At 42.5% G+C, this 24,049-nt stretch overlaps 1 protein-coding gene across 3 annotated transcripts in view; it reads left to right on the top strand.

Annotated features, from left to right (window-relative positions):
- RTEL1 (regulator of telomere elongation helicase 1) overlaps window positions 1-24,049 on the top strand; it is a 197,303-nt gene that overhangs the window by 118,516 nt on the left and 54,738 nt on the right. For 2 of the 3 annotated variants that reach the window (XM_040439095.1, XM_040439097.1), the window contains exons 24-30: window positions 11,035-11,158; window positions 11,866-12,040; window positions 12,843-12,985; window positions 13,064-13,159; window positions 15,075-15,279; window positions 17,605-17,727; window positions 17,846-17,941. In XM_040439095.1, the coding sequence (XP_040295029.1) occupies window positions 11,035-11,158; window positions 11,866-12,040; window positions 12,843-12,985; window positions 13,064-13,159; window positions 15,075-15,279; window positions 17,605-17,727; window positions 17,846-17,941 (962 nt within the window). The remainder of the gene's footprint in view (window positions 1-11,034; window positions 11,159-11,865; window positions 12,041-12,842; window positions 12,986-13,063; window positions 13,160-15,074; window positions 15,280-17,604; window positions 17,728-17,845; window positions 17,942-24,049) is intronic. The other variant, XM_040439096.1, reaches the window with a different exon arrangement.

Below are 24,049 nucleotides of genomic sequence, written 5' to 3'. Positions count from 1 at the left end.
TGAAGGGGTAGTCATATCCGCCCTATATTCTGATCTTGAGACAAAGGTGTTAGAGGCCCAGGAGGATGCACCGGACTCTTTCCTCCGGGGAAATTGTTTGTTCCCTCCGAATTACATCACAAAGTGTTCGAGGAACATCACTGTACGGTGCTTGCTGGACACCCTGAGAGCAGATACACTGTCTATCTCATCTCTCGTAGATTTTGGTGGCCGGGGTTGCGTAAGTGTGTTGAGGACTATGTGTCAGCCTGTTGTACCTGTGCACGTGCTAAGGTGACACATACTCGGCCTTCCAGATCCCTTCTTCCATTACCCATCCCGTCCAGACCTTGGACTCATTTGTCCATGGATTTTATCATGGATTTACCGAATTCTGCGGGAAAAAACGTGATTCTGGTGGTAGTTGATCGTTTTTAGTAAGATGGGACATTTTATAGCATTATTTATCTACTCTACCTAATGCCAAAACTCTTGCACAGGTGTTTGTCGATAACATTGTGAAACTACATGGCATTCCCTCTGATGTGGTGTCTGATCGGGTGACTCAGTTTGTTTCCAGATTCTGGAAAGCGTTCTGTACTCGGCTGGGGGTACAATTGTCCTTTTCTTTGGCTTTTCATCCTCAGTCGAACGGACAGACTGAGCGCACTAATCAGAATCTGGAGACTTACTTGAGATGTTTTGTTTCGGAGAACCAGGAGGAGTGGTCTTCATTCTTGTCGTTATCAGAGTTTGCTATTAATAACCGTAGACAGGAGTCCACTAATAAGTCGCTGTTTTTTGGGGCATATGGGTTCCATCTGCTGTTTGTCACATTTTCTGGTTCTCAAACTTCCGGTATTCCTGAGGAGGAACGATTTTCCTTGTCTTTGTCTTCTATTTGGCGGAAAATTCAAAATAACCTGAAAAAGATGGGCAAAAAGTATAAGCGTGTGGCTGACAGGAGACGTATGGGGGGGGGGGGGGGGTGAGGGCGGCCATTTTGCCTGAGCTTTTGTTAACAGCATTTACAGAGATGCTCTACAGCAGCCACCGTTAGCCATAGACAGAATGGACAGGGGGCGACCTCATTGACATTCATGGGATATTATTCTAGGCATGCCCTGTGGCTTGTACAGAGGTAACGGGGGAGAAGATAAGCTGTGATATCACCTATTGTGAATGGTGGATCTTGTGTTACTTATACAGAGGTTTTATCTGTCATTGTAGCCCTGCATGTGATTATAATGAGATGAATCAGTAAAAATTCTTTAGAACATGTTGTTTTTTTTTAATTCGTGTTATTGAACAATTGTAGTAGACAAAGCAATACAGAGATTAGTCTGGACCAAGGTCCATAAACATGTATGTGCATGATATTCAACATCATGACATAACAACAGAGAAATATGAAATTGGTCATTCTGAATATGATGGTCTATCTGGATGCAGTCATAACAAAGTTTGTGTAGAGGAGCACCATGATCCCCAGACCCCCAAGAACTTGGAGGAACATCCCCTATTCTTGAAAACCATATATTGAAATGGGACTATTGTGTTCACCAAAGTTTTCTATTGACTCATAGAGGGGCTTCTTTCACCCATTCACCTAATCGCTATAACCTTACGTGCCAAAAATAGAGTCTCTCTCAGGAAGACCCTGGTGTAATGTGGGTAGGTGGCCTAGTCAAGAATACCAAATAGGCACGTCATAGGTTCCATGGGAGCAGGAAAGTTTGTAAATTAGAAAGGAAATCTGTAACTTTCTTTCAGAACTTCTGGATGTATGTACATGCCCATATAAGGTGCCAGAAATTTGCCCCCTCCATTGCACATCTGTGGCATTTGGAGTGAGACAGCCTACCCATTCCACAAAGTCGTATTGGAGAGAGATAGCTTTGGTGTATAATACATAATTGTATGAACTTATTGTTTATAGCAGGAGAGACTAGCGTAGGCGATTCCAAAACACCACTAATGTCCTCATCCCTGAAGTCCGGAATCACGGCCCTCCACTTATTAATGACTGGTAACTAGGCAGATTGCAATTTAGTACCTACTAAGTATATATAGCTGAGATAAAACCTTGAGGACCCTGGGAACGGAATATCCCAAAAAGTGTTAGTGTGTGTCACTAAAGAGAGAATTAAAGGCGTGCCAAAGTTGCAGGTATCTATAAAATGCCGTTCTGGGTAAATCAAAGCGTGCTCTTATGGCATCAAATGTACTAAAAACATTATCTTGATATACGTCATTCAGAGTGTAAACGCCATGTTACATAGAAACATAGAATGTGTCGGCAGATAAGAACCATTTGGCCCATCTTGTCTGCCCAATATACTGAGTACTATGGATAGCCCCTGGCCCTATCTTATATGAAGGATAGCCTTATGCCTATCCTATGCATGCTTAAACCCCTTCACTGTATTTGCAGCTACCACTTCTGCAGGAAGGCTATTCCATGCATCCACTACTCTCTCAGTAAAGTAATACTTCCTTATATTACTTTTAAACCTTTGCCCCTCTAATTTAAAACTGTGTCCTCTTGTGGTAGTTTTTCTTCTTTAAATATGCTCTCCTCCTTTACCGAGTTGATTCCCTTTATGTATTTAAAAGTTTCTATCATATCCCCTCTGTCTCTTCTTTCTTCCAAGCTATACATATTAAGGTCCTTTTAACCTTTCCTGGTAAGTTTTATCCTGCAATCCATGTACTAGTTTAGTAGCTCTTCTCTGAACCCTCTCTAGAGTATCTATATCCTTCTGGAGATATGGCCTCCAGTACTGCGCACAATACTCCAAGTGAGGTCTAACCAGTGTTCTGTACAGCGGCATAAGCACTTCACTCTTTCTACTGCTTATACCTCTCCCTATACATCCAAGCATTCTGCTGGCATTTCGTGCTGCTTTATTACATTGTCTTCCCACCTTTAAGTCTTCTGAAATAATTACTCCTAAATCCCTTTCCTCAGATACTGAGGTCAGGACTGTGTCAAATATTCTATATTCTGCCCTTGGGTTTTTACGCCCCAGGTGCATTATCTTGCACTTATCCACATTAAATTTCAGTTTCCAGAGTTCTGACCATTCTTCTAGTTTTCCTAAATCCTTTTCCATTTGGCGTTTCCCTCCAGGAACATCAACCCTGTTACATATCTTTGTGTCATCAGCAAAAAGACAAACCTTACCATCGAGGCCTTTTGCAATATCACTTATGAAGATATTAAACAAAATCGGTCCCAGTACAGATCCCTGTGGAACCCCACTGGTAACATGACCTTGTTTTGAATGTTCTCCATTGACTACAACCCTCTGTTGTCTGTCACTCAGCCACTGCCTAATCCACTCAACAATATGGGAGTCCATGCTCAATGACTGCAGTTTATTGATAAGTCTTCTATGTGGGACAGTGTCAAAAGCCTTACTAAAATCTAGATATGTGATGTCTACTGCACCTCCACCGTCTATTATTTTATTCACCCAGTCAAAAAAATCTATAAGATTTGTTTGACATGATCTCCCTGAAGTAAACCCATGTTGTTTTTCATCTTGCAATCCATGGGATTTTAGATGTTCCACAATCCTATCCTTTAATAGGGTTTCCATTAATTTGCCTACTATTGATGTCAGACTCACTGGTGTATAGTTGCTCGATTCCTCCCTACTACCTTTCTTGTGAATGGGCAAGACATTTGCCAATTTCCAATCTTCCGGGACGACTCCTGTTACTAATGATTGGTTAAATAAATCTGTTAACGGTTTTGCCAGCTCACCACTAAGCTCTTTTAATAATTTTGGGTGTATCTCATCAGGCCCCTGTGACTTATTTGTCTTCACCTTAGACAGCAAACTTAGAACATCTTCCTCTGTAAAGATACATGCATCAAACGATTTATTAGTCATTCTTTCTAGTGGAGGTCCTTCTCCTTTTTCTTTTGTAAAAACTGAACAGAAGTATTCATTAAGGCAGTCGGCTAGCCCTTTATTCTCTTCTACATACCTTCCGTCCCTTTGTTTTTAATTTAGTTATTCCTTGTTTTAATTTCCTTTTTTCATTTATATATCTGAAGAATGTCTTATCCCCTTTTTTCATAGACTGAGCTAGTTTTTCTTCTGCCTGCGCTTTAGATGTTCAACAACTGTGGCTGTTCCAACACTGGCCACAAGGACTAAAGATTTAGATATGTGGCTAGGTGAATCTCTGGATTAGCTATCTGATCATAGGGAGATAACCATGTCTTTAGGTACCGCAATTGACTCTCTAAATAATATAGGTGAAAATCAGGTAAGGACACTTTCACACCCCCCCGTCCCCACCCTTGCTTTGAGACGACATAGGTTGGGTTTGGACAATTTAGGTCTATTAGAGCCCCAAATAAATGGAGAAAGTATCGAGTTAAGTTGCTGGAAGAATGCTTTGGGGACTATATACGGGGCATGCTCCAGAACATATAGACACTTGGGCAATATAATCAACTTGATTAAGTTGATGCGGCCTGAGACGGATGGGGGCAAACCATTCCACACCCGGAATTTGTCCCTACTATGATCTAGAAGAGGCTGGATGTTAAGGGTGTGAAAGGATGAAGCGTCCTTGGTGATGACCATGCCCAGGTATTTAAAACTGGACACCACGGGTAATTCACCACTCAGGCCTATCCAGCTAGAATCATACAATGGGAATAAAGCAGATTTGGGCCAGTTAATCCGTAATCTAGAATATTGCCCGAAGGTATCAGTCAGTGAGATGGCTCTGGGGAGAGTGTCCTCCACCTCTGACATGAAGAGCACCATATAATCAGCATAAAGTCCCAGTCTATCTTCTCTCTCTCCCACTCTAGTACCCCTAAATTGTGGGTCACTTCTATTGTGTATGGCCAAGGGCTCTATTGCCAGAGCAAAATATAATGGGGACAGCCGACACCCCTGTCTAGTCCCCCGACCCAGATAAAAGTAAGCCGAGCAGATGCCATTCACCAGGATATTAGATCTTGGGTGCTTGTATAGAATAGACACCCATTTGATGAAATAAGGACCAAAACCAAAGCACTGACTAGTAGCTATTAAGTATGGCAATTCTACTGAATCAAAGGCCTTGGCTACCGACGCCAGTGCCCACTGCTGTTTCTGCCTAATACTAATTTGTGTTAGTACCTGCACTTGTCGAATATTGTCAGTGGTGGATTTTTCTGGCATGAAGCCGGATTGTTCAGGGTGGATTACACTTAGAATATGTCCGGCCATGCAAATTTTTGCTAGAATTTTGTAATCTAGATTTATCAGTGAGATGAGTCTATATGAGCCACAGTCAGTAGGGTCTTTGCCTGGCTAGATTTAACGCATCTGCATATCTGGTATACACCTACCAGAATACCAATAGCATCAGTAATCTCAGTGTTATTGGGGCCTCCAACATTTCCTCAGCCTCATGTGGCAATTTGGGAAACTCAAGTTCCTGAAGGTATTCTAAAGTCTCTAAAGTATACATCCCTTGTGCCTTATATAATTCCTGATTATAAAATTCTCGAAATCTTTGAGCAATGTCTCCAGATTCCAACAGCATACTGTCGTCATGCTCGTACACGGATGATTGCAGGTGATGCCTGGATCTGCTGTACTATATGGGCTAAAAGTCTACTGGATTGATTACCCATTTCAAATCATGATTGTTTAACAAAAAATAATTTCTGTTTTATAGGGTAAGGTATTGTCGTCCAGTCACTAGCCATGCCTCCTTATTCTGTTCTGTGGGGTCCGCTACATACACCCCTTCCAATCTGATACACTCAGTTGCTATTTCTTTCTCCTGTTCAGCTGTGGCCCTTTTAATAAAAGAAATAGAGGACTTCAAACAACCCCTTAAGTATGCTTTCAGGGTCTCCCACACCAGTGACACGTCTTCATGATTATCATGTATGGACATGAAGACTGATAATTGGTCAGGGATACGATCTGAGGGTGAGAATAAAGTGAGCCAAAAGGGGTGAATTCTCATGGAGCGGCCAATTGGTCTAGTATTAGCCACCAAAGTTAATTTCAGAGGAGAGTGGTCAGAGATTCCCCGGTTACCATACTTTACAATATAGTCAGCAGAACACATAGCTAAGTTACAAAGGCATAATCTGTACGTGATGGGGTATTATGTCTGGCAGATTGGCAGGAGTAAGCAGTTGAGTCTGGATGTTTAATGGGCCACATGTCCATCCATCCCACCTCATCTAGGTCTGGAAAATGGTGACACATAGTCAACTGATCCCCCAGGCACTCCATTTGGGTGGAATCTATCTAAAACTACATTGAGAATAGCCTTTCAATCTCCCACCTCAGAGACCTGTGGACTAGTACAGACACACCCTGGGATAAACTAGTATGACACGAATGTTGCGCCCACTGAACCCAAGGCTTATGGAGTCTTTTAGTTAAATGTGTCTCTTGCAGGCACAGAATGTGAGGATTAAATTGCCTGACTGAAAAACATCATGGTGCGTTTCCTAACATTCCCTAGGCCCCTAACAAGATATTATCCGTATATCGGCCATAGCAAATAATCATTGGAGAAGTGACGCAATCCCACCATCCAATGTATTCTTAGCATCCAGTAACCTATTAGGACCCACAGTGTATACCAATAATGACCTAACCCATATAAGGAGTAACATTGCATATTATGGGAAAACCAGAGAACAAATAAAAACATATTGAAAAGTATCCCGGGTAAGTTCTCAGTTTGGAGCTCTCGCCGGTCGGGCCTTGCCATCCATCGGTGTGTTGAAGAATCGGGAAACATCGCCATCTACAACTCTCAGCCTGGCAGGATAAGCCATGGAATATGGTATGTTCAGATCTCTCAGCCGTCGTTTCACAGCGGTGAAAGTTGCCCTGCGCTTCTGGAGTTCCGCTGAAAAATTGGGAAATAGCATTATATTGGTATTTTCAAATCTTAACTCTTTATTGCGGCGAGCTAGTTGTAGAATTTGATCTCTATCCGAAGAATTAAGTAGGCGAGCCAATAAAGGTCTTTGAGGTGCCCCTGGCGGCAGTGGTTTGGCTGTGACAACTGCAAAGACGGAGGAGAAAATGTCATCTGGTAAGGTAGACCTCAGCCACGTGGCCACAAACACACATGGGTTGTTGCCCTCCACTTTTTCCGGGTGTCCGATTATGCGCAAATTGTTGCGGCGCAGCCGATTCTCATAGTCGTCGCACTTTTCCAAGGCAGATAGTTGCACAGGAATGGGATTGGTGTGATCTTCTAGGATGGACACCCGTTCCTCCGTATCTCTAACCCGTTCCCGCAGGTTCTGCACATCCTGTCTCTGGAGACCTAAATCCACCTTTACCTCCTCCATCTTCCCAGACAGTGAGGAGCGACAGGCGGCAATAGCCTGAAGTAGCTGTTCAGTAACCTGTTTCAGGGTAGGCTCGGGCTCCTGCTCAGGTTCCATAGCAGGGGTAGATGGAACATCCTGCGTAGCCGCCGCAGTCACGTGCGCCTGAGAGCTGGCACCATCTTGCTGCTCGGGTCGGGCATACTCCCGGAGCTTTTCTGCAGCAGAAAAGGCTTTGTTACGTGACATTCTCAGCTCTCGGGTCTTTCCCGATCTTCTCCTCACTGTAGACTGAATGTTTGCGGCTTAGGAAGTTCCGGATAATGGAGAAGTTAGGGTTACAGTAGCGGAGTTCTTCTAAGCGCGTCTGCTCATGTGTGCTACCGGCCACGCCCCCCTCTCTTTAGAACATGTTTAATATAAACGTGATTTAAATAATGTCATTTTCTGACGACACATTCCCTTTTAAGAAATATCACGCCAGCCACAGTAGGAATGTGGAGAGTACATCCTTTCTGTTCACATTATTTGGAGAGTTGGATTGAAATCCAGGCCAACTACTCCTTTTTGAAAAAGTATTTGTCACCATGATCAACCCTGTTAAACCAGGCAGTGTTGATAATGGTGAATAAAATTAGCCCTCTGGTGCTGCAAAGGAATGTACTGTTACAGCATTATTATTGCTTTCATTTTTATGTAAATGAATTGATCAGTGCACCAAGTGTCTGGCCTATCCCCTTTGAGCACCTCTTCACCTCTCCTCTACCCGATCACCACTCCCCTTCGTGGCCTGTTTGATAGGAACAGGCAATTATCCTCACTGTTTAGATGCCAGCCAAAATTAATTGGCGCATGTACGCCTGGAGGCTCTCTGTTGAGAGCTGCACTGTGCAAGTGGCAATGATGGCTCCGGCACTTGGGCTGTGCAGATCTCAGTGCAGGGAGAGCCTGTCTTATGGTTTTTATATTTCTGGCCATTTCACAATTAGTGAACCATTACAATAGTTAGATGAATGATCTTCCTTCCCCTTGCATAATTTTGTTAATAAATATCCCCACATTATGTAACCTACTACAATGTTCCTTCTTCTCGCCCTATATATTAGAGGTTACTCACTGAAATCCAAACTTTATAAGCAACCACACCCCGGTGAAGTCATTATATAAACACCGTAAGTAAGGATGTTATCACAGTGAATAAACCACGGGAAAAAATGATCTTGCGATGTAGTAATGGTCTGAAACCAGAAATGAACAGATTAGTCAGTTTGATATTCATCTAAGTGTCTGACTTCCTGCCTTTTGGCAGCCATATTGGCTTCTTATGTCACTAGGTCACACAGAGGCTGCACCTCCCCCTTCTCTCTTAGAGCTTGTTCACACGAACGTAAGGGCTCCGTGCCCGTGCTGTGGTCCGCAATGCACGGGCACATGCCATGGGCCAGCCGCATGCGGATCACGGACCCATTCACTTAAATGGTGTCCGCGATCCATCCGTTCCGCAAAAAGATAGAGCAAGTTCTATCTTTTTGCGGTGCGGAGGCACGGAACCGAACCCCACGGAAGCACTCGGTAGTGCTTCCCTGGGGTTCCGTTCCGTGCTTCCGTTCAGTTCCGCACCGCATCTCTGGATTTGTGGACCCATTCCAGCAAATGGGTCCATATCCATGATGCGGAATGCACACGGCAGTGTGAATAAGCCTTTAGGTCTCCCTGGAAGTCGGTTTCAAGAAGAAAACACTACCTTATTTCTTTTACTGTGCACTCATTATCACTCAGTAAGCGGAACTTTACTATGTCGGGCCGTCTCTCCTTTCATTCTTAGGAGACTAGAGCATCGATATATGTGAGAACCGAAGCTATATATTTGAGGAACTATATCCAAAAGACACTCCTTGTGTACTATGAATGTGAACTCTACTAAAATTTAAGCTGCGTGATTTCTATTCATTTATGATAAATATAACCAGCTGCCTGAGGCATAACTAGGTAATGGTGATTACACTGATCAGTTGAGCAGACAATTGTCAGGAAGGAGGCCTTCCTTCCTGACAATCGTCTGCTTGTCAATGAAGGAGACCACTGCGTTTACAGTATCATCCCTCGTCCCCATATAGAATCATTGCTTGCCTGCGGCAGAGTGCTGCTTAGACGGCACGATCTGCTGCCGGCAAACAATGATTTATTAGCCCATTAACGAGTGTTTCGCTCAATTCACCACGCAACAATGATTTTGCTACTGAGAGAAAAACATGTGATTTATACAAAAATGAGCGCTGTTTCCAAATATGAACTCGGAATTTGCCTGACACGTCTAGATTTTAACCCCTTTAGGACCCTGGGATTTTCCATTTTTGCGTTTTCGTTTTTCACTCCCCGCCTTCCCATAGTCCTAACTTTTATATTTTTCCATTCACATAGCCTTATGAGGGCTTATTTTTTTGCGGGACAAGTTGTACTTTCTAATGGCACCATTTACGGTTGCATACCATGTAGTAGGAAGCGGGAAAGAAATTCCAAATGGGGTATTTTTTTTACACTGTACACTATGCGGTAAAATTGACCTGTTATCTTCATTCTCCAGGTCAGTACGGTTACAACGATACCACACTTGTATAATTTTTCTTGCATTTAAATACTGGGGGGAAAAATTAACCTTTGAGAATGTGTGTTGTTTGTTTTTTTTTTTTTTGTTTTTTTAAATAACCATATTCTGACCCCTATAACTGTTTTGTAGTTATGTGTGATTTTTTTTGATCACTTTTATAAATAAAAATTATTGGGTAGTTGAAATTAAAAAAAATGGCAAATTGGCTGTTTTGTTTTTTTTTCCCGTTACGCCCATGATGTGTTTTTTTTTATTTTTATATAGTTTAAGTATTTTTATTTTAACCCCTTCAAGACCAAGCTAGTTTTTACCTTCAGGACCAGGCCATTTTTAGCAAATCTGACATGTCACTTTATGTGGTATTAACTTTAAAACGATTTTACTTATCCAGGCCGTTCTGAGATTGTTTTCTCGTCCCATATTGTACTTCAAGACAGTGATGAAATTGAGTAAAACAAATTCATTTTTTTAAATAAAAAAAATACCAAATTTACCAAAAATGTGGAAAAATTAGCAAATTTCCAAATTTCTATTTCTCTACTTTTATAATAGACAAAAATACCTCCAAAAATAGTTATTACTTTACATTCCCCATATGTCTACTTCATGTTTGGATCATTTTGTGAATGCCATTTTATTTTTGGGGGACGTTAGAAGGCTTAGAAGTTTAGAAGCAAATCTTGAAATTTTTCTGAAAATTTCCAAAACCCACTTTTTAAGGACCAGTTCAGGTCTGAAGTCACTGTGAGGTTTACATAATAGAAACCACCTAAAAATGACTCCATTTTAGAAACTACACCCCTCAAGGTATTCAAAACTGATTTTACAAACTTTGTTAACCCAAGAATTAAAGGAAAATGGAGATGAAATTTCAGAATTTCACTTTTTTGGCAGATTTTCCATTTTAATCCGCACACTCGATTTTAGTATAGGACAAATGTTTTTTGCCCAGTAGCAGACTAAAAGTTTTTTTGTTGTGTGGTATCTGGTAATTGGCAGCACCTTTTCACTGGCAGATAATCCCTTTGTACAAACACTTGTTAATGATAATCTGCCCGAACATCAGGAAGTCTAAAGGGGATTTAAGATTTTTTATTTATTTAGTTTTTATAATTTACAGGTTCAGTAGCAGTGACTCTCGGGCTCAGCTTCCCTCCTGGGTCCGTCCTTACCTCCAAGTCTATAATAATTTTGGACATATAATACGTGATGTATCACAGTTCTTCCGTGTGGCACAGAAAATTGTGAGTATTGTTCTTGAGTGACATGAAAAATGCAAATGATACAGGAGTCATTACATCATTACGGTCAAGGTCAATAGCCATTAAAGGGGTTTTTACCATAAACAACTAGTATGACATCCATAGAACAGCGGCTCGTGTTAAAAATAAATCAAGCCCAAATTGTGCTGCGCTGGTTTCGATATCCCCTGCACAGGCCTCATCTTAATTTAGTTTCATCTCTGACAGTCCATGCACCTAAACTGAAATGGTAGATTTCAGTTTTCATTTATGCAAAAAAACACCTCTTTTTGGAAACTGTTGAGGGCGACATAGAAACATCACTTGCCCCAAAATTTTGCCACACTCTTTTGGTCCATAAAAATGACATAGGTAGATGATAGATCTCAACCGTAGTTTCCTTCCAATTTTTGAAGAGTTGGGTGCACTCTTCCTCATTTGATGTCAGAGCTCTGAGCCAAACTTCTCCTCCTCATGCATGCTATTTCACTGAAAAACTGAGTGAGAAACTTAAACTGAACAACCCCACTCCTTTCTTGTCTTACTATATTTTTGGGAGACTTAGGAGGTTCTTTAAAAATTTAAGTCTATGGTCTTTTGACCTTGGTTGCATACTTCCTCACCCTCTAGACCCAATATTTACCCAATTTTTTTTAGAGTCTAGAGATTTTTACTCTATTTAAATGTTTTTATTTTTTATCAATTTGCAGATGCCGCCTCCTGTGCCGAGAGGTGCTCAGAAGGAAAAGGTCTCTTGTGTGTCAGCCTCAGATTCCCCATCTCACTCCCAGTCTTCTTATGCTGCTTCTAGAATACGAGAAAACTTAAAAAAAGCTAAATCCTTAGACTCTCATGTACCCAGCTTAAAAAGGAAAAGAGAGGAAGGTGAGTATATGCCTGCTACCTTATTGCAACCCTGAAAAAAAAGACACCCCTAGGTTTTAGAGGAGGAAAATAAGAAAAAAAAATATTTTTTTATCAGACCTCAGATCAGATCCCCAATTTTCATCAGACCTCTGATCAGACAATTAAATAAACAAAACAATTTACCTCTCCTGCTCTGGACAGCGAACTCTTTCTGCACTCACCTCTCCCTGGTCTGCCGGTGCCGCGATGCACTGTGACCGGATGTCACAAAGCGTCAGGTCAAAGTGCACACCTATGTGGACTACGTCCTGACTATATGCAATCAAAGCACACCCGGGCACCCAGAAGAAGACCATGGAGCGGTGAGTACATCCAGTGCTGCACTCGCCGCTCTCTGCGCCTCCTGCATACTAATGAGTGCTTCCATATTGAAAGCGCTGATTAGTATTCACTTTATAAGATGCACTGCCATTTCCCCCTACTTTTGGGGAGTGCGTGTTATGAAGCAAAAAATTCTCACTCACCCTCACTGTTACTGCTACTGCAGTTCAGCCCCATTCACGATGGTGGGACCAAACACACAAACTATGAACAACAGGGACACAGTTTCTAGAATAGAACAAACCCTTTATTATTCTATTCAGTCGGTACTGATGTGTCCTCGTCGAGGAGAGGCTGCATTTCCAAAGCTGACAACATCTAACATTAGAATGTCCACAAACATTGTCATCAACCTAGTTCATGCACTTAAAAATTCTCTCATCACGCTCCAACTAATCCTGGAATAATTCTATGAATCCATATATCTTCTTGTTCATAGGGAGCAGAATGGAGGCCCAGTCTGACTTTTGTGAGGGCTATGAGGAGAACATTGATGTGGCTGCTCAGCGCCCAGCCGGATTATTGGATGCACTGGATCACAGCGAGAAGAGACTGCAAGGAGAGCAAAGCTCTGATAATAAGGTGACACTGCTGACTGTTTTTGGATCAAGGTATTTTTTTGGGCTTCTGTCCTCTTTGTGACGTCTTTTCCTGTTATAGATAACCCGTCTTTCAACACTATCTTTGCAATATGACAAGAGGCTAAACGAGGAGCAGAGAGGGAGCAAGAAAAAGATAAAAATTGTCCAGAACCAGGTATGTACTATATCATTCAATCTCTAAAGTTGTGAGGAGCAGCTCAATTGTCCAAAAGGGGAAGCAGAGAGCGTGGGTGTTGTCTCTGAATTCCTATTGCTGTAATCGCTATGGCATGGACTTGGGATTAGATGCCAATCAGACATTTCTAAAGGGTTTGTTCCACTAGAAAATATTCTATTTATTGTACAGATAATGCGGAATTAACAATATTTGTAATTGAAAAACATTTACAAATGATCCATTGGTCGGTTACAGCATATACATACATAGTATGGCTCCACCTGGCGTTCAAGGTGTGGGTCAACATGCATGTCCACCTACTGAACTGAGTGCTGGTGATCCTGCATGTTCACTTCCCCCCACTGCCATATACTACTGATACCTGTTCTCAATGTAGTTGATCCTCTGTTCACTCAACAGCAGCCTATACAAATCTCTACGTCGTAGGCTGTTTGTAAGGGACTGACCAGAACCTGTGCAGTAGTACAGCAATACACTACTAAGCTGGGGAGACTGCTTCTGAGGATTGACTTGTCGGTAGGAAACTTAGTGTGGAATATATTTACAGTTGCCAGAGAAGGAAGGAGACTGATTGGGAACTTGATGTAGAATAGATTTACAGCTGGCAGAGGAGGAAGGAGCCTTACTGGGGACTGTATTTAAAGTCTATCAGAGGAGGAAAGAGACTGACTGGTGGTGTTGATAGGCAGGAGAGAGTGAAAGACATATAGAATTTTAGAAAGTGGTTTTGATTTCAACAGTTGCCCTCAATGGCACACTCATCAGTGGAGCAGATGGGAAAAATAATGAAAAGGGCATATTTTTGGTAAAGAATTAGTGGAGTGTGCTTTAAAATAGTGGATAATGGACTTTTTATTTTATTTTTTATATGAACTTGATTTGTTGGCTTACCCTTTTAAAGCGGCTGTCCCATGACAAACATCCCCTATCCACAGGATAGAACTGGACTGCTGCTTCTTTTATCAAGTCTATGGGACTGCAGGCTGATTCGAGTACTGTACTCTCACCAGCAGTCCCATGGAGTTGAATGGAGCGCCAGTGAATGCGCACAACTGCCTGGTCCATTCAAATGGGGAAACATAGGGCTCATGATCGGTGGGAGCCCCAGCAGATGAACTGCTGTTGATCAGACACTTATCCTCTGCGGGTAGGGGACAAGTGCCCTATCTACGGCTTCTTTCACAAGACAGTAGGGCCTCCATCCCCGTATTGCGCACTGCAAACCGTGGGTCTGCGAAACACTGGCACCGGATGTGCGAACTCCGCATTGTGGTGTTGACCCATTGACTTGGTTGGGTCCACAATCCGCAATGTACAGAAAAATATAGATAATTTACTATGTTGAGTAGAGCCACGGACCCGAAATCCCACAGAAGGTCTTCCGTGAGTGTCTGTGGGCTTCGGGGTCTGTGCCTCCACTCCGCAAAAGATAAGGTATGTCAGCAGAGGACCTCACTTATCACCTCAAAGGTCCAATCTTTTGACGTATCTTGTGGATCGCAGACCCATTTAAGACAATGGGTCCACATGGAGATGCGGAGTTCACACGGCCTGTGGCTGTGGTTTGCGGTCTGCAACATGGGCACGGGGGCTCTATGGTCATATGAATGGGGCCTTAAAGAGGGCATCTTCAATGTCTCAAGAAAATAGGCTTGCACCATGGTTGGTTGCTGTGAGCAACAAGGTCAGTTTTTTATGCTTTGATAAAGGAGACCTGTGTATCTGTTTCTTCACTGGGACTCCCATCAGTCATTACAATGAAGTCGCCTCTTTCGGTAAATGCCACCTGGCTATAAATCCCAGTTCACAGGACTCCACAGTTGGTGTCTTTTTGCAGGGCTCTACAACATGCAGATTTACGTTCTATTATTTCTTATCATGTATGCTACAGCTGAAAGACAGTTCTTCCCCGAGCAAGAAGATGAGCAGCGCGTCTATGTTCATGCTCTCCGTCAAGCAATGTCTTAGTCAAGAAAACTATAATCTCTTCATGGCGGCTTTGACAGAGTACAAGAAAAGTGATGACTTGAAGAGTCTTATTACAAAATTGTGCAGCTTCTTCTGCCAGGAACCTGGGAAGCATGCCCTAATGAGAGGTGAGGTCCTCTGCTGCCACTTCACATGTTTGCTATGAAGCACAGTTATTTTTCAGATTTACCTAAAAGAATACACCCGAGCTCTCCAGACATACCTGTTGTAGGCTGTGTTCAAATGTTCATGAACCAAAATAAAGCCCCCAATAGATATAACTGGCCATACTGTACCAAACAAAGCAATAACACGAAACAAAAAGTACTAGACCAATATTGCCATGATAAAACTACCATCTTTATTGAAAATGCATATTAAAGCAGAATTAAGCCACATAAAATACAGATCAAAGAGAAAAGGAGGTTGAGCCTGCATGTAAAGTGCAAACAATCTCTAAACTCAAGTCAGTCATATGGTAACACAGACCAGTGCCAAAGGTAATACACAACAGGGCATAAATCAAGACCCTGAGAAGGCAAGTGCAACAGCAAGGCTCACCCCACCACACCTGATGAGCATTTCTTGTGGAAATATATTGATAAGCTGGCAACTGAGGTACAATGATGATAGATAAAAACATGATCCCTAGTCTGGCACGGTCATCTGGGTTAAAGTCAGGCAATTTCCTGAGACTTTCAGATTATTAAAAGTGCAAAATGTCACATTTCGATGGTGTACTGCCTTATTCTTCAGGTTACAACACAATGGCTTGCCATTGCTGCACTCGTCAGCACAAGTGCTGAGGCTATTGACAGGCCGGCAATGGTTACTGTACGTGCATATAATAGATGGCATGTCCCACTTCTGGTCCAGCAGAGACAGGAGCTTGGCAATGGACCTGGAAACTTTAACACCATACCCGGCCCTCTGCCCATTTGTTCCCAGTCTTGGGCAGCCTCTTTAAAGGGGTTTTCCGGGAATTAAGAAAATAAATACTTATATATTAATTTATTGTAAATATATTCCCAAACACTTTTCATTAGTTCTAATGGCTTTTTGTCTAGGGGGCAGTTGATAGAAGAAATAAATTGGCCACCGTCCTATTAGTACACACAAAACCTGTCCTAATCACACAAGAACACTGAGGTAAAGAGCTGCTCAGCGTCCTCTCTGCCCTACTTGTCAGATGATCCTGAATACAGCTGATAACATCTTCAGCTGAATCTCTGTGGGAATGGTGTTCATGAGGAGACATAAAGTACAGAGAGGACGGACAGAACAGACTTTGGTAATGTGGGGCTGTGGTAATGGACACTACATACAAGTGCTGCTGCTAATTAGCCATATCCACACCTCCTCTCTGTACTTCATGTCTCCTCATGAACTCCATTCATCATCCTTAATCTACTCTAGGAAAACCCCTTTAATCTGTGATTGTATGCACTTTAATAAAATTTAACTAGAAGATACCACTCTGGAAATTGCTTGATTTTATTTCAGACCTAGGGATCCTGTTTATATAAGTCATGCTACTGCAATATCTGGTGACAGCTTCAGGCAATTGAGTACATCACCTTTTAGTTTCTGGATGTACCTTTTATTATTTTTAATTGTCCTAACCTACGATCCTCCAGCGGTAGGACGTGCTATAGAAAAAGGCGCCCGCATTCCTGTGCGGCCTCCCATGGTCCCGGCCACAAGAGAGGCCGGCGTTTTTTCCTATAGTGTGTAAGAATGGCCACCACTACTGGATTACAGGGTGGTCATAACCCCTGGATACTAGCTGTGTATAATGTGATGGAAAAATGAATCAAGCCAGCAAAGGAGACAATATGGACAATGACAGTACATTAGTAAGTGCCTTGTGTTCAGTTTATCTACATGCTAAATGCCATTTACTGAGGTGAGACATCCCCTGTAATCAGTTTTGCGAAGTTCATAGGGAGTCGGCCTATTTGCGACTTCCCTTTAAAAATCCTAGAAATAGCTTTATAAATAAAGTTGTGGAGTCATAAAACAGGGGAAGTGGCTGGAATTTATCCATATTTTTTCTTTAGTCTGTTTCCAATTCTGGAAGTGCAGCCACAGTGTAAACATTGAGGTTTTCTGGTTGCCAGGGTTACGTCATGTATTTCTTTACTGGATATACTAATATCACTGACAGATTTGTAAACGTGTTCTTTTTCCTGTAAAAATTCCTGAATAAGGCCTCATGCACACAACCATATGTGGCCCACAAACCGCAGATCTGTAAAATACAGGTACCAGCCGTGTGCATCCCACGGGTATCAAAATGCAAAAAGGACGAGAATGTTCTGTCTTTTTTTGCGGAACTGGCATGCCCTGCCCCTTTCCTTAACTATTCCCATTTATCTGGCACCATGTACGCCGTCCTCCTTCCTTTCTGTTACCCCCTTACCCACTCTTTTATTAATTTTTTTTTTTTTTAGGTTTTTACCAATTTATTAGACCCCACCACAAAAAAGAGTTTGATGCAGCATGCAAAGAGTTTACGGGAACCGGGTGTGGATACAAACCAGAGCACAGTATACCACGGACTGAACGTGAGAAGGGTAGGATGTCATCTCCGTTTTTTTTTTTTTTTTTTTTTTTTTTTTTTTTTTAACCTACTTTATTAATATTAAACCTTCAGCCTTGTTGACTTTATTTTCTTGTGTATGGTCTCTACAGCACAAGCTACCGTTGACACCAAAGTGACCTTCTCTGAGAGCTCATCCGAGCACCTGAACCATGGAGGAGGGCACTTAAGCGCTGAATCACTGAAAGGTAGGAGTATGAGGTCACTGCATAGGGTATTGGCCTAAACTTAGCTTTTATGTACAGTCTTGTGAAAAAATTAGGACACCCTTTGAAAGCATGTGGTTTTTTGTAACATTTTTAATAAATGGTTAAACACTGCCGACTTCTTTTCAAACCATAATGGTCTATCATCTGTGGGCTAAAATGATCATACATTGTTTTTTTGAATCAGATCATTTTTATTAAAGGTTTTACATACAGCCAATTGTTCAGATAAACCATACATTATATGACAATAGGATATCAATACAGTAAAATCAATCATACTTTATCCAAATCAGCACGTCAATAACACTGCATCAAAAAATAAATAAATCTTTATTAAGTCCTCCAGAGCAAGAGATGCTCTTTGTAACCGCTCTTGCCACTTTGTTCAAGAGATGAGGATCCTAAGCATAGGATAACTCAGAATTTCATAAAAGATTGCATGAAAATAAACTTGACAATCCCTTTAAGGCTACTTTCACCTCAGCGTTTTCCTTTCCGGCACTGAGATCCATCATAGGATCTCAAACCGGGGGAAAACTCTTCAGTTTTGTCCCCAATTCATTGTCAGTAGGGACAAAACTGAACGGAATGCACCAGAATGCAAGCAACGTTTTTGTGTGCGTCATGGGATACTGATCAAGACGGATACGGCATGAAACACAATGTAAGTCAGTGGTGCCGGATCCGTTTTCTCGGACACAAAAGAAAACCGATCCAGCGCCCATTGGTCATTTTAGAGATAATACAACCGGTCCGTTCAGAACGATGTGAAATTAGCCTAAGTTGGTCATAGACAGGGTGGGATACCTGCAGCATATAACCATTTATAAAACAATGAGTGTAGGTATAGTGCTTTCTTAAAGGGGTTATGCCATGACTAATGTAAAAAATGAAAATCAGACTTTAGATAGTATATTAGTCTCTTTCTAACAAAGCCAGAACCAGCCCTGTACCAAACCTGAATCCAGAGATCTCCTCATTCATCCCTGGGACTCCCATTGATCACAGGAATGGGAGAAGTGTCCCCCATTTGAATGGAGTGAATGTCGAGAATGTTCACTTCTTCATTTATTTCTGTGAGCCTGGCAGAGTACAGAGCTCTGCTGTCTCTGGCAGTACCATATACTTTGAATGGTGCTGTTCTGTGCTTGCATAACCTCCTTCCTTTCAAGCTGGGGGCGCAGGTCCTCTGTTCTTGTGAGCAGTGGGGGACCCAGCAATAAGATAAAGACTACACAAGTAAACACAAAGTACAGATTTTATATGATCTTTCCATTTGTTAAAAGTAAAGATTTATTTCAAACTTATCACCCATGTAAAAAAGTGTTTGCCCTAAACCTACTTTTGTCAACTTTGGCCATAAGAATTGCAACCTAATGTTTATGTTAACATTTTTTTCTTTGTTCTGGAGGAGTTTTGGCCAACTCTTCTGCCTTAAATTGCCCATTTAAGATCTTTCCACAGTTGACCAATGGAAGTCAAGATTTTGACCCTGCCACTCCAAAGGCCTAATTTTATTTCTTTTGAGCAATTCAGAGGTGGACATGCATGTGTGCTTTGGATCATTGTCCTGCTGCATTACACAACTTTGAGCTTTAGGTCACAAAACTGACCGGCGGAACTTCATCAGGATTTTCTAAGAGCAGAATTTATGGTTCCATGAAGCAATGAAGCCCAAGAGCATAAGCAAAGAAGCCCAAGGCCATCACACAGCCACCAATATGTTAGACTGTTGGTATGATGTTCCTTTGAAGTGCAGTGTTGGCTTTATGCCAGGAACATGTTTTCCAAAAACTTCCCCTTTTGAGTTGTCTATAGCTTATTATCCAAAAAGCCTTGGCGGTCATCTACATTTTTTGGCAAATGCAAGACTATCTTTTCTGTTGTTTTTGGTCAAGCCACTTTTAGTCATTGGGGGGAATTTATCATAAAGGCAATATTTGAAGTCTGTTTTGCTCGATTTGGAGTACGTTATGCCACATTTATCAAATGTCACGGATGTTCCCGTGGCAGGTACCAGGAGATCGGAGAGAATAGCAACTCATGGGTTAAATTGACAAGTTCACTGTGGATCTTATTGTGTCTGTGTTTTGGTGAATGCCACACACCTTGCTTGTTGGTAATTTACTTTTCCCATAAGTAGCTGCTTCTCACTCTTGGAGGTGCAGTTTATAGTTTTTCTTCCTGCCTTCTAACTAGCTGGTCGGTTGTACTCTGTGGTGCTTCTGGAGTTGCCAGTTTTCTACTTTCAGACAAGTCTAGTCTTTTCTTATTGTTTTGTGTTTGTTATATTCCCTGTTGTTGTATCTGGGCCTGAGACAGAGACTTCCATTCATCCATCTGGGGAGAATGGGTTGTCTCTGGTCCTAACCTCATTCCAGGGCCTTGTAGGGATATAAGGGCCTAGGTATCCAGCATATGAATATTCCTACTTTCAAGGTCTATTTACATAGATAGGTAGTTAGGGCCCGGATTAGGGTTGTTTAGGAGTTGACCTGTTCCTTCCCTAGTTTCCAGGCCCAGTTACTGTTCCCCTTCCCTCCTGTGTTTAGTGTGGAGTTTTCCCCCCACACTGATCGTGACATTTACATGCTGCTTGATAACTTTGTCTTATCCTTAAACCTAACACTTTTGTCTAGAAAAGCTCCTTCAGTTTTCTTACTCCACCCTGCTACTGGAGTAAGATTGCGACTTTTTTTGTGACTTAAAAAAAAAAAGAAAAAAGTCTCAATGATAAATCTGGAGTGAAATTCATTAATGTAGCTAACCACACCCAGTTTTCCACCCATATTTCAAAACTGGAGTGAGTGGTGTAAGACTGCAAAAAGTTGCTAAATGTTTGTGCAAGCGAGTGCCACAGCCACAGCCCTATTTTGGTGGTATGCTAAATCTTCCCCATTGTCTTTCTTATTGTGGAATCCTGTACATTGACCTTAACTGAAGCAAGTGAGGACAGCAGTTTAGATGTTCACCTGGGCCCTTTTTTGACCTCCTGGCTGAGTTTGTCATTGCGTTCTTGGTGAAATTTTGGTTGGTCGTGCACTCCTTGAAAGGAGTGACCGGCTTAACTGTGGTTCACTGGAGCCCCAGTGGCTTTGTAACCCTTTCCATGCTGGTAGTTTTCAATGACTTTGTTTTGCATCTGTATTTTAATGACTTTAGAATGTGGCATGGTGCTGCTTTTTGAGACCTTCTAGCCTGCTTCATACTTCCAGACAGGTTCTATTTAGAGGGATCCAGCAACCCACCTTAATTATTCATATTTTGCCCGCAAATGAAATTTTACAGTATACTACCATCTTGAAGTACCACGGATTGGTTGCTTCTGGAACTCAGTTCTGGCTCCGTCCACAGCACAATTTGTCTCCCTACGTACATGTGCATATGAGGTGGATTCAAGAGTTTACAGACAATTCTTTTTTAGGCAAAGATATGATTAAAGAGTAACTGCCGTTTCTTTTATTTAATTTTTTTGGGCTAATGTGTAGGGACAGTGACAGTTTTCCCTAAATAAAGGATATTATAAAAATGTTCCCTGTCACTGTTCCTTCACAGTAGCAAAAATAAATACATTTAAAAAAATAATTACTTTTTAAGCTGCATTGCTGGGTCCCGGAAAACCCCTTTAAGTGATGTTTAGATTCAATAGGACTTGCAGTAATCATGCACAGAAATGCACAGAAAAAAGATATGCATAAAAAATTATAGAAGAAACTGGGTAGGTGTAAATTATTTTTTTAGAGCACTGTATCCCAGAATACCCCTTTAATACTTTCCCAACCATCCACTGTAAATTTACAGCAGGTATTTTGAGTATGGCCCTCTTACAAACGCAGCAGCCACCAAAGCCACAAGGTGAATGCTGTTTTAAACAGCAGACACCTTGGGCTAATGTCTGCGATCAGCGAAAATGCCAGACATTCAACCATTTAGATGCCATGGTCAAATGTGACCACAGCATCTGAGCCATTCATTCCCTGCAGTAGCTTCCGTCCCCCTGAAGGATACAAGGCTGCCTCAGCTATGTTCCTGTGAAGACCTGTGACAGGGCTCCATAGGAACATAGTGAAGTTAGTTTTCATAAACTCCAGTGCTAATGTCTGAGGAGCAATCTAATGATCGTATGTTCAAGTTCCCTACCTAGTGGAACTTTTTAAAAATAAAAAAACGTTTTCAAATATAAAAAAAATATCAGAATTAAATTGACCCCCCCCCCCCTTCCTTTTCCCCCCAAATAAAAATAAACACTTCAATAAACATTATAAGCATCGCCGTGTCCAGAAACGCCTGTACGATAAAAAATATTTATCCCTGTTGTGGCAGACCAAGGGTCAGTCACATGATGATCGTTGCCACGTGTTCAGGTGAATGGCGTCAACGGTTGAAAATTACAGAAGTCAGTGTCAAAACTGCCAGGAACCCAAAGTGGGAGTGTCATGGGCAGTGATGGCCAGTTCGCAGTGTTCGCCAGCGAACACATGCGGGCTGCCATCTTAACTCACAAGTCCGGCGATGCACAGGTAAGCCATTACCCGTGCCTGTGCCGCGAGCTGGTCTGAAACAAATGCTGTCACCAGGAGCAGGCAGTTCCGAGAACAGCCCGATGAAGGCCCCCGGCGGCTGTTCTCAGAACTGCCTGCTCCCGATGACCGCATTTGTTTCAGACTGGCTCGCGGCACAGGCACGGGTAATGGCTTATGTGAGTTAAGATGGCAGCCTTCATGTGTTTGCTGGCCATCACTGGTCCTGGGCCTTTTATTTATATACAATTCAAAAAGGCTGTAACCTCTTAAAGTAAAACCTGATTGGTTTACAGATATTTCAATAATGGCTTTTGATTGGTACACAAATAATACTTTTGATTGGTTAGAACTAGGGCTGCACGATATGGGAATTTTGTGCGATTGCGATTAGGGCCCTAAAAATTGCGATAACGATATGCGATGCGATATTTTAAGGGAATTGTGCTAGAGGTCTATTTGCTTGGATTTTCCCATATGAGCCGCTAACGCGGCTGGGTATGACATAGTTATAGGGGATCTGTGGATGGCACGGTTATGGGGGATCTGTGGATGATGCACTGTTATGGGGGATCTGTGGATGGCACTGTTGTGGGGGATCTGTGGATGGCACTGTTATGGAGGGGTTCTGTGGATGGCACTGTTATGGAGGGGATCTGTGGATGGCGCTGTGTTATGGGGGATCTGTGGATGACGCTGTGTTGTGGGGGATCTGTGGATGACGCTGTTATGGGGTGGATCTGTGGAGGACGCTGTTATGGGGTGCATCTGTGGAGGACGCTGTTATGGGGTGCATCTGTGGAGGACGCTGTTATGGGGTGCATCCGTGGAGGACGCTGTTATGGGGTGCATCCGTGGAGGACGCTGTTATGGGGTGCATCTGTGGAGGACGCTGTTATGGGGTGCATCTGTGGAGGACGCTGTTATGGGGTGCATCTGTGGAGGACGCTGTTATGGGGTGCATCTGTGGAGGACGCTGTTATGGGGTGCATCTGTGGAGGACGCTGTTATGGGGTGCATCTGTGGAGGACGCTGTTATGGGGGATGTGTCCCCTCATGTGTCCTAAACTGTGCACATAACTGCCTTTGTGTGTAAAGTATTTTACTAGTGTGTGAAACAATCTCTCTCTATTGATAACAGGTCCAGCCTCTGTACTCACGGTCAGTGTCACTATGAATGCACTACAGCGAGCGGCGCGTGACTGACGTCACTTAGTAACGCTCCTCCCACTCCAGGAAGCAGGAGCGTTACTAAGTGACGTCAGTCACGCGCCGGCCGGGCCGCTCGCTGCCGTTCGCTGCAGTGCATTCATCGTGACAGTGAGTACAGAGGCTGGACCTGTTATCAATAGGAGAGAGATTGTTTTACACACAAAGCCAGTTATGTGCGCGGGGCCCCTTCATATATAATCGCAGCATTTTCGGGTCGGCCAGATCGCCATATCGCATTTGCCGATTATCGCGATTCGATTATTTTTTCGATTTATCGTGCAGCCCTAGTTAGAACTGAATCCATCTATTGATTAGTTAGTGTTTTATACGTTTTCCCCTTCCCAATAGCGTGTTA

This window comes from Bufo bufo, chromosome 6, assembly GCF_905171765.1.
Source record: "Bufo bufo chromosome 6, aBufBuf1.1, whole genome shotgun sequence".
Lineage (NCBI taxonomy): Eukaryota > Metazoa > Chordata > Amphibia > Anura > Bufonidae > Bufo > Bufo bufo.
This window is presented reverse-complemented; position numbering and strand designations above follow the sequence as displayed.